The 15,739-nt window shown below is 43.1% G+C and overlaps 1 protein-coding gene across 13 annotated transcripts in view; it reads left to right on the top strand.

Moving 5' to 3' along the window:
• Nucleotides 1-15,739, top strand: part of CADPS (calcium dependent secretion activator) — a 472,068-nt gene that overhangs the window by 416,927 nt on the left and 39,402 nt on the right. For all 13 annotated transcript variants that reach the window (XM_073901482.1, XM_025885231.2, XM_025885232.2 and 10 more), the window contains one exon: nucleotides 9,950-9,982. In XM_073901482.1, coding sequence (XP_073757583.1) covers nucleotides 9,950-9,982 — 33 coding nt within the window. The remainder of the gene's footprint in view (nucleotides 1-9,949; nucleotides 9,983-15,739) is intronic.

The following is a 15,739-nucleotide window of genomic DNA, read 5'->3' as shown; positions in this document are numbered from 1 at the left end:
CTTACATCTTTTTTCAGGTTTTGCAATCTGCTGATCAATGATGTGGGTACAGCTTCTCCCATGTTCCTGGCCTGAACGATGCTTATCATGGAGCTATATGCATTTAGATGTCAAGCCTGCCGATTCCATTTCTGCCACACCAAAAAAAAAAAAAAAAAAAAAAAACCAGAATGCAAACTGGAAGCTGAGGAAGGATGTGGGCAAATGTGGGGATTCAGGGAAAGTTCACAGAGGGGCTCGCTCCCTGGTCACAGGAAGGTTGTTCCTTTGGCCTGCTCATTCCAGCAAGAGCAGTATAGCAACTAGGAGGTACCGTGAAGGTTTGCCGACCTTTTTATTACGCCCCTTTGTACGTATTATCTTTGTGAATCCTCACCATAGCCCAAAGAGGTGCAGAGGAAGAGGGCTGCAACTAGAGGGTGCTGGGAATATTAAATTGGATGTTTCATGAACAACACAGAAAACAGTGCCTGGCACAGGGTAGATACTCAGCACATGCTGCCTATTGTAATCCTTTTATCTCTTTGCCAGGTCTACCCATGGGGCTATGCTATGCTGGCTGGTACCTGTGGGAAGGGTCTTTATTTATCTCAAATGCTTTTCCTTTTCCCTGTCACTATATTTTTCCTGGAGCCTCATGTCCAGAGCTCTTATGAGTACTAAAATATTAATAAGCCTCTTGTTTTGGTACTAGAGTATTTATAACTTTTTCAAGGTGTGGGAAGTGCTTCTATCCCACATTCTTCCTAGAGCTCACCTGCCTCGTACACCATCTGAGAGTCACAGACGTTTTTTTTCTTCTAATTCTGGAAGCAATCAGGAGGAAACACTCAGCCTGGCACCCTATTATATTTGATAAGGACCTGAGGCTAGACAGGTAGCTAAGACCCATCAACTAGCTAATGGGCAAATGAAGACTAGACATAATTTTGTGATTCTCTTGCCACCCCCACTCCGTGATCTCTCACTAATCATATTATAGCCCAGAGGTCAGAAAACTTCTGGAAAGGACAGAGAGTAAACACTTTTGACTTTACAGGCCACACAGTCTCTCAACCTCTGCCCTTTGTTGTAAATGAGTGGATGTGGTTGTATTCCCATAAAACTTTATTTATGGACATTGAAATGTCAATTTCCCATAATTTTCACATGTCAGGAAATATTCTTCTTCTGATTTTCTTTCAACCACTTAAAAATGTGCAAACCATTCTTAGCTCATGGGCCATACAAAAACAAACAACAGGCTAGATTTGGCCCACAGTCCACAGTCTGCCAAGCTCTGTCTAGTCTATAAGCTATGGAGAGGAACACACTTGGCACAGTCAACTCCCAGCTCAGCACAAGTGAATTAAACACTAGTAATAATAATAACGAATCATTATTGAGCTCTTACTGTGTGCATTGTGCTGAGCACTTGACATATTAACGTGTTCAACCTCAGAAGAACCCCCCCTGAAGATGATAGTTGTTATCCTCATTTTGCAGATCAGGATATAGAAGCTGTGGAAGGTTGAATAATTTTTCCCAAGGTCATTTAACTGATAAGTGATGGCGCATAATCAAACTAAGATCTCTACGACCCAAAGCTTCTACACCTTCCACAAAGTACGCTCTCCTTTTCCCAGATCCCAGGTGGTCAGTAGGTTAGAAGTGGTTTTAGAATGACACATCCTTTTCAAAACAACAACGTGGTGTAATGAAAGGACTCTGCACTTTATAACCTGACTTGGGCTTGTACTCCAGTTGCACCAGTTACTGGTTGACCTCTTGAAAACCGCTTACCCTTGCTGAGCCTCAGCATCCTTCTATGAAGCAGGAATAGTGAAACGAGCCATCCCAGGCTCTACAGTGATGACTAATTAAGCTAATTATACATAAGTGCTCAATACATATGTGCTCAGTAAAGATCATTGAGGATCAGGTGAAAATCAGGTCAGTCGTTATTGTTTTTATAGCCAGGAGACCCAGGAATACCCAAATCCTGTCCTTGACCATTAGGGACCACCCGACAGCATCCTCCAGGGAAATACAGGCAATGGATAAAGGTAGGGGAATATGAGGTAAAGGAACACCTTATTAAGTGTTGGTTGTCTACTGCTGCATAAAAACTATGGCAGAATTAGTGGCCTAAAAGAATCATTTTGTTTTGCTCACAATTTTGTGAGTCAGGAATCTGGGAAGAGCTCAGCGAGGAGATTCTTCGGTTCATGTGGCTCTGACTGGGGTCACTCTCTGGGCTGCATTCAGCAGGTGGCTGGGCTGGGCTGGGGCTGGATGGCTGATAATTTGATGTGTCTTCATGTGGCTTCTTTCGACCTATATGGGCTCTCATCCTGCTGATCTTTTCCACATGGCTTGGGCTTCTTACAACATGGTAGTCTCATGGTACTCACCCATACACAGCCGCTGGCTTGCAAGAGCAGGGAAGCAGAAGCTGCCAGCCCTTCTCACGAGTTGGCTGGAAACTGGCATGGCCTCATCTCCATCATGTTCTTTGGGTCAGAGCAGTCATAGGCCAGCCCAGACTCAAGTGGGATGGAGGAATAAACCCCACTTTTCAGTGAGGGAATGGCATGCCCATACAGGGAGCAAAGTCATTGATGACAAGCTTCTTTGGGAACAGGCTCCCACATTGTGACTGGGGCTTTGGGTCCATATTCCAATGTGGAGCTACTCTACAGAGTCACTCTGGTCTCTAGGGATCTCTTTCTAAGAGGCAGACATAGAATAAAAAAGAGAGTCCAGGCTCAAAGCCAGCAAAAGAGAGAAGACAGCTGGGCCTCTTACTGCAAGGTAGGTCACACACTGTAACCTGAAGCACTTCAGTGTGCAGATACATAGCTAGCCAAGAAGTAGCCCAGATGGTGCCCTGGAACCTGACCAGTCCAATCAGCCCCTTTGTAGGTGGCAGGAAAAGAGAATGTAAAATTAATAGCCAATGTTTATTGAACACATACTATGTGCTAGGCCCTGTGCAAAGGTTTTTTACATACATTAACTTGTTTAATCCTTAGCATGCACTAAAGGAATCAATAGAAATCAACTGCTTAGAATAGTGCCCTGCATATGTTAAACACTTTTAAAAACTGTCTTTTTTTAATTAATTAATGATTCATACAACCACCCTGTGAGGAGTTATTGTTGTCACTATCTATTTTCAAATGGGGAAGCTAATGTTTAGAGAAGTTAATTCCCTGGCCCCTGATGCCAGCCTCAGTGTCGGACTCGTCCCCCTGCCTCCCCCCCCCCTACCCCTGCACTGTACTGCCCCCATGGCATGGGAACAAGAGACCCTTTCAGCCGTTCCCACAGAAGCAACAAATACCAGTTCCCTTTGCCCACACTTTTTTCAGTATCCCTTTAAGACTGTTGTAACTTAAAAACGAACTGCAAGAAAACACTAGAAACCTCTACCCTGGGTACTAAGAGTATACCCAGAAGTTCATTCATTCAGCAAATTTGTACTGAACCCCTACTCTATTATCAGGCAGTGCAGGCACTGAGGAGAGAGAGAGAAGTTCTCACTTTTCATAGACACGAGGGTAGTGATAGATGATAAAATTCAACATGAGAGATGATTATTTTTTAAAGATTCATTTATGTGAGCAATTGCGGGGGAGGGACAGAGGGAGAAGGAGAGAATCTCAAGCAAACTCCCCACTGAGCATGGAGCCCCTAGTGGGGCTCATCCCACGACCCACCACATCATGACGTGCACCAAAACCAAGAGTCCAACCCTCAACCGACTGAGCCACCTAGGCACCCCTAGAGATGATTATTTTATGCAAGGTGCTGAACTGCCTCACCTTGCAAAAAAATAGTAGTAATCCAGATCTCTGGGATTGCCTGGGTTCGAGAAATGGAGAAGGCACAAAATAGCAAAATGATCCTTGCAACAGAAATCTCAAAAGCCAAATGTCGAAGTAAATGTTGCTAGCCCCTTGAGGCAGTGGTGTGGCTGGCAGTTTCTAGGCAAGGGCAGAGAAGTCAGCTCCACACTCTTGTGAAGTCAAACAAGCCAGGGTGGCGTCAGCTTGTGCAGAGAATAAATCGCTTCCTTGGTTGGTGTTTTCTTAAGCGACCGTGGGGAGAAAGGCGAGCTCAGGCAGTCAGTAATGCAGTGGTATCTGTTCAGACTTCTTTTTTCTTCCATCTTTGAGTCTTACCCATCAGATTTCTGTTTGCAAAAAGGGCCTAATCCACTTTTTTTTTTTTGTCTGTGCATTGATTTAATAGTATCAAACCCTGAGGTCCTCGTGGTCTGCACCTGGGTTGCTTTTTCCCCTAATGAAGCAAGAGAAGTGGTTTAAGCCCCCACCGTGCTCCCTATCAAAGCTACACAATGATTAACTCAGGTCCCCTTATTAGGACCAGGCAGAAGAAAATCCCTTAGTCATCAGCATTGTGAAAATCCCGGGATGGTGAGTGTTCAATGAAAAGATTACCTTGGGCACCTGAAAAATAATGGAAGAGCTCAATAGAGAAACCATTAAGCCTGTCCACACACACTAAGTCAGGTGGAGGGTCGAGGTAATTAGCTGGGACATTCAGGCCAGAGAAACTGTTTTGGACCTTCTGCCCTGAGTCAGTGCAGACAATTATTCAAATCCCTCCTACATTTTTCCCTGAGAAGCCATTTGCAGACAATTATTCAAATCCCTCCTGTGTTTTTCCCGGAGAAGCCATTTTAGGTTGTGTCTACACACACGTGCGCACGCAAAACAAGAGTTAAATAAGACTGGTCAATAAAAGTGGTTTATATTTGTTTGTTTTTAACTGAATAATAGGCAGCTTAGGGGATGGGAGGTCCAAAGCTTTAACTTCTTAGCTGCAGAGCTTTAAGCCAAGTCTCTTCATCTCTTTTAACCTCAGTTTCTTCAACTATAAAATGGAATAATTAATAGGTTGTTATGAGGATTAAATATAACAAATGCAGTATTCCTGACTCATTGCCTGGCAAGACATAAGCACTCAGAAATGTTACTTAGAGTTACTAGTTGTTGGAAGGACATGAGTCATTCTGTGTTTGGAGAGATTGTGCACTTAGACATCATCTAAGAAAGGGGTCAGGAATCATGGAGCAAATGCCTTCATCTACAGCCCCTGATGTGGTGCCTTGTACATAATAAATGTTCTTTGCTTCAGGCATGTGAGAACATGAACAAGTTGTTCACTGACAGTTTGTCTCCCACCCATCATCCTTGGTCTCCCTCAGGTTCTCCTACCTTGTGTGTCCTCTTCTGACCTCCTTTCCCAGAACTGGGAAAGTCTGGGAGGTAGGGGGCAAGGGGGCGGGTGCCCATGGGTACTGCTACAGAAAGTGTATTCTTGTCCCATCAGTGGGATGGTCAGAATGCAAGGATTTCAGGAAATGACATGTGGCTGAAGTCACAGTTCTTGCCTTTCCCTTAGGACAGTTGAGTGCCGACTTAGAATATGTGCCAGACCAGGTATCTGACCAGGTATCTGGGGCAAACCCCTTCCCCTCCCCCTTATCTCCTGCGCCCCAGAGCACATGGCTTGGTCCCAGAGAGCAGGAGGTACATGTGATTGGATATAACTGAGCACCCTGGCCTGGGGAACTGCCCTATTACTCATGCCTAAACTCAGGCATCCTGAATTAAGCAACACATCTTTGCCGTTTGCCTCAAGATTTTGAGGGTGAGTCTCTAGTATACAAGATGTTCAGTGAATTGGCAAAAAGCGTACCAGACTGAGAACCAGCTCAGATATCTGCTGATAACCTGGGGAGATTCCAGCGTCCTTTTTATGGCAAGAAACTGCCCATGGGCTAGAGGTAAGGAGTGAAACTGTCACCACCATTACCAGGACAAGGAGTATGCACTTCATCTACACCAATAAGCCAGTATTTCTAGTAACCATGAAGAAAAGTTACCTTAAGTAGCTTTTACGCTGTGCCAGCACTGTTTTACACACTTAGATGGATTATCTCATTCAATCCCTGCAGTATCCCTTTGAGTGATATTATGATCATCCCATTTACAGAGAAGGCTCAGAGAGGTTCAGTAACTTGCTTGAAGTCACCAAGCTAGAAAATGGCAAAGCCAGACTTCTAACCCCACCAATCCCACCAATCCTCAGCTCATCTTCTTAGCTACTTCACTAGGAAGATTTCTTTTAAAGTTAAAAAAGAAAAGAAAATAGCACACACATACACACACACACACTTTTGAGAACCACTGATGGGAAAACATATATAATGACAAAATCCTATAATATAGGTAGTACCTTTAAAGAAATGTGTGTTTTATTCATTAAAATAACATCTATATACAATGGAAAAGCATCTTGCGTAGACCATAAGGCCTGTTATTTGATCTAGAGACAGTGTCTGGTGTGCACTTGAATTTTTCTGACCCTTGGCAATAATTCTGAAGCCCTCATGGGTTGGGAGGATCTGGTCCTTCCTCTCAGAATATAGCTGGCAAAAACATACCCTATGGACACTGAAAATAAATGTGAAGTTTAAAGGCAGCACTATTGATGGTAGGCAGGAATGGGTTCAGGAACCAGAGTTCTGATGCTGGCTTTGCCAGTTTATTCACTCTGCTGTATCTCAATGTCTACTATAAAAAGAGAGGACTGATGGAAGCTTCTTGCCTCTTAAGGAGACTAGAGTCAGAAGAGGAAGCAGCCTTGGAGGTAACCTGCCACACAGGGAAGGGAAGGCTCACATCCAGAGCAGCCCACATAGCTCCTGCTTGAGCTCCTCAACCATCAGAGATGCCCAGTGCCTGGATGGACTGAGGGAGCTGTTTAAACCGTCTCTGGGGCCCTTCATTCTACTCATCCATTCTGATTCCATGCTCTAGAGCCACCATGAAAAAGTTCAGTCTTTCCACATGGAAGCTGCTTAATTAATGCCACACAAGCCCTTCCTTTTCTTGGCAAGATATCTCTGCTTTCGCTTTCTTTATAAAAAGACGCTCCTGTACCCTCATCGTCAACCTCCTTCTTAAAGTGCAGTGGCCAGAACCAAAAGGGATACACCGCATTTTTCTAAGTAATCATAGGACCACAATTTACTCTGAGCTATTTGTTCCTGTTACTGTGGGATGGGAGGAAGATCAATAAGTCAGTATAAGTCAGCAGTTACCCGGGGAGAAACCGAAGGCTGTTGCATGTAGTCGAATGTATGGTTTTCATTCATGGCATAGGGCTTGCCTGATCTTCCCAAACTGCCTTGAAAGGAATAGAACTTGACTGGTGTCATTCTCTGAATTGAAACTGCATGTTAGTGGTAAATGGAGAGTAGGCGTGTTTAAAGGCTGATCATTTCAGCTGTAGCAAAACTCTTACCAACTGCCAAGCACCGACTCCACAGAGCAAAGGAGGCAGTTTCTAGTTGAGAAGAATTATTTTCTTCTCTAATTATCTTCGTCGGCACCTGCCCCGACGACTGATGCTTGAATTCCTCCTGTACATTTCTACCATGGGGGAGCAGGGTCAGGAGTTCCAAAGGAAAAATTGGAGCTCAGGAGACCACATCTGAGTCCTGCCTTCTCTGCCTTCTGGCCTAGATCATGAGCAAATGCATTCTTAAATTCTGTGGGCTTTAGTGTTCTCAGTTGTAAATAGATATGCTTCATAGCCCCCGTTTTTCAGGGTGGCTTAAAGAAGAAACCGTACACGAATGTGCTTTGCAAAGCAAAAAACATCATATAAATGTTAGATATTATTGTGAGGGAGACTTGAAAGAAAGGAAAGCCACCTTCTCACCCGAACTAAATTCTGCATCTGGAATGGACAGGAAAGATTTGGTGTTGGGGATCATTTAGTAGAAATGTTAGTTGTGCGAAATCTGGAAAGCTTTCCTGATATCCCTTTAATGGCCCAAAGTGGGCCTTCTCCTTTCACCCACCAGCCTTTGCAAGAGGTCAGCTTTCAGAATGTTGGCTTTCACGCTGACTCACACAATGGCTTCTCAACCTGGCCATTCCCCTGCTTATTCCTCAACCAACCTGAAGCCATCACTGGTCACTTGCCTTCTCTACTTCCTTCCTTCTGCCCATTTTTCCTGAGTGCCCTTTCTAAGCCAGGTACCAAGTGAGTCACTGGGGAGACAGCTGTGAGCAAGACATGACATTCTGTGGGAGACGGACATTGTACAAAATTACTGAATTACACTTGCAATCATTGCTGCAAAGAAAAAGTGTAGGGGCCTAAGAGAATCTATAACAGGAGAATCTAGGAATTATCTTGGGTGCTGGTGATGATTCCGGATGTCTGGTTGCATTGCCCTCTCGATAATTAACTATTTGATGTATGTGGTCAGCCTTTTAAAGTTTATGAAGCACTTTCTCATATGCTTTTATCACTAGGTCAGGCTCTCAGCCCTGCAAAGTACATAGAATTACACCCCATTCTAGAAACCAAGGCTGTGGAACTTGATGTGATTATCTCAGGGTCAACTAGTTCTGCCACTTATAGAATTTTGGACTCTTAATCCTGGGCTCTTGCCCCCGCCTCCATTGGTTCACTGGCTTCTTTCCCTTGGGAGTTGGTATTGTGAAAAGTAGCTTTGAAAAAAGAGCAATAAGGGGAAATGCTCCACTGGATACTTTTCCTGGGAGACATGTAGGTAGAAGCTATGATTCCTGATATCAGACTCAGCCAAATGGCAAGAAGCAGCCTGTGATGTGAAGGATGTCCTAACTGCTTGATGTGCTTCACAGTCTTTGTGGTTTCCAATAAGACTAAAAACCCTCTCTGACCCCAAATGTAGCCCATTGATCTCACCTGTGCCTGAAGGAACATGACCTGAGTCCAAATGAAACACACAGAATATCAAACATAACTCCCATAGGTTTTATTCCTCAAAGTCAGCTGTGCATTGACTTCTGAGACTCAGAAAGATGAAGTAGCTTGCCCAAGGTCACACAGCCTGTAAGTCATAGAGCTTGGATTTGAACCCAGATGTGACTCCAAATTCCATGCTCTCAAACACTATACCACACTCTCTCTCCAAAACCTGAAAATAAATTTCATAACCACTTCCTGCACTTTCCAGCTGGGGTTTTTAGTATTTAAAACCAGGAGACAGGCACTTGGGTGGCTCAGTCAGTTAAGCATCTGACTTCCACTCAGGTCATTGTTTCGGGGTCCTGGAATCGAGCCCCACATCGGGCTTCCTGCTCAGTGGGGAGTCTGCTTCTCCCTCTGCCCTCCCCCAGCTCATGTGTTTGCGCTCGCTCTCTCTCAAATAAATAAATAAAATCTTTTTAAAAAGCAAACCAGAAGACACAACAGCAGCCTTGGGATGGGCTTTAAAAGGCTCTGGTACCCTCTCAGCCCACCCACAGATACCTATCCCCCTCTGGGTTAAGGATGCCCACCCACCACATCCCCTCCTCTTGCAGACAGTTTACTGAAACTCAAGGAATCCATTAGGACAAACATGCAGCCAAATGACAAAAAGTCCCGAGGTACAAGAAGTCATAGCAGCCTTAGGTGCTTTTCTAGACTAGCAAGCCCTCACTAATCAATTTTAGTTTAGCTAGAGTCACTTTTCTCCTTTTTAAAGGGACAGAGAAAATACAAAACTCCCACACCAGCCACAGGATCCCAATCAGTAAATATTTGCTTACTTTCTTTTCTTTCTCCTTTTCTTTTGTTTTCTTTCTCCCTCTCTCTTTCCCTCTCTCTCTTTCCCTCCCTGCCTCCCTCGCTTCCTTCCTTCCCCCTCCCTTTCACCTCCCTTCCTTCCCTTTGTCCCTCTCCCTCTCTTTTCTCTCTTTCTCTCCGAAGCAGTGCTATGGCAGGGGGAAGAAAATAGCCATCACATTTCATTTTTTAGTACCTTTCTGTGTTTCCTGGTCAGCTCCGGGTACCAGCGTATTGTGTTAACTGATGATGACACACAGCACGGAGCTGTGGACAATGAAACATAAGCACCAGCCTCACTTCTGCCCTCTTCTCTCCTCCTTAGGTGAAGGCAGCTTCCAAATATGTGGATGTACCTGTGAGTATTTGAAAATTGTTTTTGTGGGGGTTTTTTGCTTTCATGAGAAATTTAATGGTGCTGTTTTCATTAGCTGCTGCTAAATTGCATATTCCTGACTTGAATCGTCAGAAAGAGAGAAACCAAGAATATTTCATGGTAAAACTTTTTTCAGATGCGGAGAGGGTATGGTTGCTTTCATCAAAAAGAGAGGTCCTATTTGAGGGTAAACCCGGTTGCCTTTCATTTCATTTTCCTTGGTTTTTCTGGTACAGTTAATTTCTGTTATCATCCTGCCCACCTCCCCTCTGTGTGCACACCTTGGGAGTAGCCGGGAGCTAGAAATTTGCACAAGGGTGCCAGTATTTTTTTTTTAAACAAATAAATTCTGAATTTGTTCATTTTGGGGTCAATTCTGCAATTGTTTTAGGGAAACCTTGCAAAACTGCTTATAATTAGTACAGACCTCATTAATGAAGAGAGCTCTCAAAGTTCACAGATAAAGCACTTGTGGTTGCCCAAAATTTACATTTAAATTGAGGTTAAGTACTACACATGAATACTGGAGTGTGGGATTACCTGTGATAAGTCAGGATACATTTATAGACAGACTTTGCCCTGCCTATTAGCAAAATAAAATTGGAGAGATTTAAATATATTCCAATGAAGGGGAAAAGAAAATGATTCTGTTTCTCCATTTCTAACAAAAGAGGTGTGAGTCTATTATAAAATATTAAATTTAGAGAGCTTATCTCAACAGCCACCAAGGGTCTTGAACTGAACGTTTCTCATTCTGAACGTGGTTAAGTACCCTCCTTGTTCAAATACTTATTTGTTAAAATTTGTTTTTTTCTAAAAGGATTTATATTAACATTTAAATTCATTTCCCCAGGAAGCTAAGTGTGTAATGGTTTATTGGCTTATTTCTCAAAGGATGGCAAAATGGAAAATTGGAGTGAACTTAGCATTAGCATATATTTTGTTTGTTTAATGAAAGAATGTACAATCAATAATTATGCTTTGAATTTATATAATACTTCTCATCAAGGGACCTCTGACTCCTTTACCTAGATAGTCTTTATAATGGAGAAGAGAAAAAGCTCTCACATAACTGCAGCAAGGAGAGACGTTAAGTAATTTATTTTCTCAAGCCCCAAAGTATAAACTTTCAGTTCACAGGGAGCAAACTACTCAAATTCTCTGGGCCTGTTTCTCCATCCTTAAAATAGAGGTAATAATACCCAAGCCACAGGTCTGCTGTGCAGATTAAATGGCACACATATATGGGACTCTCAGCACCATACCTGGCCCTCACTAAACATTTCAGCACCAGAGGGCCCGAGGGCAGGGGGAAGGGGGTGCCCACACTACATTGCATGGTCGGGGGGGGGGGCACGGGCGGAGTAGGGAGGGAGGATGAATTTGCTGACGGTAGCCCTGACCCGCACTGGTCTTCAGCAGTAATAGAAATTGAAATCCTGGTCTCCCAACCCAAAGATCTGGTGGCTGAGGTTGTTTTCTATAGGCCTGCAGGTGGAGAGGAGATCTCACCAATGAGGTTTGAACAGGTGCCCAGTAAGCAAGCCCCAAATACCAGGAGAAACTTGATCCGGCAATCATTACTATCAACTGACATTACTGGGGAGGGTCAATTATTTGGGGGAAGTAAAAAAAAGTCAAAGAGCAGCAATTTCATGTGGATCGACCTCATTCCTACAAACCAGTTTTAGATTTATTGTAAAGATAAGAAAAACAATGGACTCTACATCTATAGGAAAGGGAACAAAAACGCATTAGCAGAGTTTTCACCCTCTAGGGAGACAGAAGAAAATGATGTGGCATGTTCCAATATGTGGTACATTTACCACTGTTGATATATAATAATCATAATTGCAGTTGTAAACCAAATCCCAAAAAGCATTCACTGCGTGCTAGACGCTGTTCTAAGCATGTTACGTTTAATCTCTACAACAACCTCACTTTAAAGATGAGGAAACAGAGGCACAGCGTTGTTAACTTGCTCAGGGTCCCACGGTTGGTAAGCGGTAGAGCTGAGAGTTCAACCAGTCCCCTTAAGCACGATGCCATCTGCAAGATGATTTTAGTGCATAGACAAACCTCTTTCTTAGGATAATTGAGTAATTATCTAATGAGTATTAGAAAAAATGTGGTTAGCACATCAAACCCATGATTTCACCAATTATTATGCCTAAGGGCAAAGGTAAACTTTAGAATTAACACATTTTTGCACCAAATAATATTATAGCGAGGATATTGCGTTTTAGTAAATAAACAATTTCATAGAAAAATAATAGTATGTAATACACATATGTACTGCATATTGTTTACATACGGTAAATAATAGTAATCATTTATTTCTCAAAACCACCGTAGTGAGGGAGCAGAGGGTACCAGCTTCACAGGTGATGAAACTGAGATACAAGAAGGTTAATAGCATGCCCAAGGTCACCCGACTAGTAAGTCAGAGAGTGAGGATTTAAGTGCCAGCAGTTTGGCCACGGGAAACCTGCTAGCACGACCTTCCAAGAGTCACTGTGTGCTCTTTCCAGCGCTGCCTTCAGTCAGGGCACGTTGGTAGCGCGAACTCCACCATGGAGGGAATATTTACACCCTGGAAATCGGCAGGTACTACTCATCAAGGTTTGTTGTTTTGTTCTGTTTTGTTGTTTCGGTTTTCTGTTTTGAAGAGCCAGCGTCCCAGCACACCAGCCACTCTCACCTCTTAGATCAGTGGTCCTCACACCAGAATGAGCAGCGTTAATATTTGCTTTTTGATTCGTTTTTGTTTTTGTCTTTTTTAAATAGAGATTTTCAGCCCCTTGCGTCCAGAGATTCTGCTTCAGTAGTTCTGGAGGGGAGCTTGGACATCCCTTTCTCAAGAGCTGATCTATAGCGCAAGTTTGGGAACCGGGGAACTAATTCAGTGAGTCTGGACCTTGGCTACATCTTGGAAACACCTGGGGAGCTTTGACAAGTATTAGTGCCAGGTTGCCTGCCAAATTAAAACAATCTCTGCAGTGTGGGGTCTCGGAGTTAGTATTGTTTAATGCTCCCCAGGTCCTTCTCATTTGCAGCCAGGTTTAACAACCATGGATAAAACCCGCTCCTGAGTTGTTTCTGGCTCTGAAGTCTGTAAGTTCATCTGTGTTGCCCTGTGAGGTTTTTGGCACACGTCTTATTGGTTTAGTTCCTTGTGGGGACTAGTTGTTAGTTACATTAGAGATTTGTCTCTTAATTATCCGCACTACTGGAAAGAAGTGCTGTTACCATTCATTCAAAACACTGCATAATCCCCAAAGCCTATCTCTTTGTCTTAGAGGTAGTATTTGACCCTTTGGTACACATAGCAGATTTGCATTTCTAATTAAGGCTTGCTTAGGTGACTGAAAATGTAAATTTGTTTTCAAGCTCGGAAGTACCTGGTAGGGCCAAGCTAGGATTAAGATGTCCTATTTGTCCTAAGCCACAGAGTGGCTTCTTCACAAATGATGTCTGCCACACGTGGCTGGAGTTAACTATAGAGAGCCTTCTTTCTTTGTGTTGTATGTTTGCTAAAATCCACATCCTATCCCATCAGCCTGTCGAAGCCACATTTAAAATAAACAGTGTGAGGTACTAAACATCGCCACCCAAAGTTTTTTCTCCACTGTGTTCAGAGAGCAATATGGTATAAAGCCTAATGTATCTAATAACATCAGCTGTTTAGCCGAGAATATTTTCCATCTATAACTGCACGTTAGCTTGTTTGGCCGGGAACAGTCTGTATTTTCACCATTTTGTTTGGAAGTCTACCTGGACTTCATTACACATCCTTCTCTGCCTTCGTAAATACAGAACCGACTGTACTTGAACCTTTCCTCAATGGCAGAGGATCACCACGGTGACTCTGTCTTTCCCCAATGGCCACCTAGTGACCCACTACCCACAAAGGAATTGGGGCAGCTTGCCTCTGCCCTCAAGAGTCCCGGATCCCAATGGTTGGGGAGTCTATGGGGCTGGTGCTGCCATTTGCTCGGGGCAGCAGGAAAAGTGATAGCGCTCTGTTATCAACACACCTGTTTCAAACAGTTACCCTCTTCCCCCTTCCTGGTCCACCAAAATAGGGGAAGCAAACTTGTTAGATTTGGATGTAAAGCTGGTGAGAAAGAAAGAAGATTGTGAGAGGAGGCCTAGGGACTTTATTACGAGAAAACCACATACATTGGCATCCAGAGACTTCATCATCTTTATTTTGATGTTGGTTTCTCTGAAGCCCCTTTGTTTTTCTTGGTTCCAAAGTAGATTCCAAAGGTAGGTAAGGCTATGAAGTGATATAATATTGTGGGGCTGGGTGGGGAGGGGAATCACAGTGGCTCATGTTTGTATAGCAATTTATAGCTTTTAAGGCATTTTGACATACGTTATCTTAACTGATCATAACAACCCCTGAAGGTAAGTAGGAGAACCATTATTCATCCTATTTTACACATGGTGTAACTAGAACCCGGGAGGAATTTAAATGATTTTTGCAAGTTCCAATTGGTGGGGGAATCTAATAAAAATCCACGTAGTGGGACCAAAGAGCTTACAAAAAAGAGGTGGGAAATGGGCTTATTCATTCATGGGTTTGTGCATTCAGTGCATATCTACTGAGCACCTACTATGTGCCAGGCATCATTCTGTGTGCTAAGGATACACTAGAAAATAGATCAAGTGGAGCCCTTATATTTGTGGAGTCATGTTCTAATGAGAGAAGACAGACAAATAAGCAAATATATAGTACAGTGTCAGATATTCGTACACATGATGAAGAAAAATAAAACAGACAAATGGTAGTGAACCATGAAATATTTAACTACGTAGGTGAGATGAACCACACTGACTTTTTAAAATCAGTTTTTAAAACTTAAATGCCCCTTTGACGACAGTAAATTTTGCGGGAAGAGGAGTGGTGAATGTAACCATTATTGTAGGTTACTAACGTTACAGGTTACTGATAGGTCTGCTGAATTGAGCTTTGAATCTTAGCTCTAAGATGGCTGCATGTGTCCAGGAAAAGGCCCTAAGTGCCTCAAGAATTACCAGGGAAGAAATGGAAACAGTACTAATAAGTTTCTCAAGTCCGCCCAGGTAGGGGTCCCCATCCCTGCTGAGAATGCCCTTTGATGTGCGGCTGCCAAGGGAGAAGAGGCGTGGGGGGGGGCCAGTTTAGAACTGATATCTATCACTTACATCTCATTGGAGAACCTCTGTTGTTTCGTATCATAAAGCTGCAACAATTATAGGACCATCACGGAACCTGCTCAATCCATTCGCTGAAAATTGCTTGAAAGTGTAACAGTTGACTACTGTGGCTTTGGATTGTCCTCATTGTTTTTCAAATTAATACCTTGTCATTGTTTCAGCAGGTGTTAAGAAATGTTACTAGCATCCCAGGGGCCAAGCATTGGCCCTTTCCTTGATAATTGTTTGCTTTGTATCACCAAAAAAAAAAAAAAAAATACAGTCCTACTGTTTCCAAACCTTCCTCATTTTCACCCTGGAAATTACACAGAAGTGTTAACTAACTTCAATTTGCAGTGCCTGACAGTCACGTCTTGTAGAGAAATGATACTTTGTGATCTAAGGTAAATCACAGTAATGAAAACTAATCTTGTTTAGTTATTAGCAAACATACATGTCTACTGTGGAAATTTAAGGGGTTTGTGGCAGCTCTCCTGATGACCCATATTACAGTGTTTTAATAGGTTTCTTTGGAGATAACTTTGATTATGACAT

This window comes from Callorhinus ursinus, unplaced genomic scaffold, assembly GCF_003265705.2.
Source record: "Callorhinus ursinus isolate GAN/ISIS: 27379988/994484 unplaced genomic scaffold, GSC_fseal_2.0 scaffold15, whole genome shotgun sequence".
Classification (NCBI taxonomy): domain Eukaryota; kingdom Metazoa; phylum Chordata; class Mammalia; order Carnivora; family Otariidae; genus Callorhinus; species Callorhinus ursinus.
Note: the sequence above shows the minus strand (reverse complement) of the source record. Positions and strands in the feature narration are given on the sequence as shown.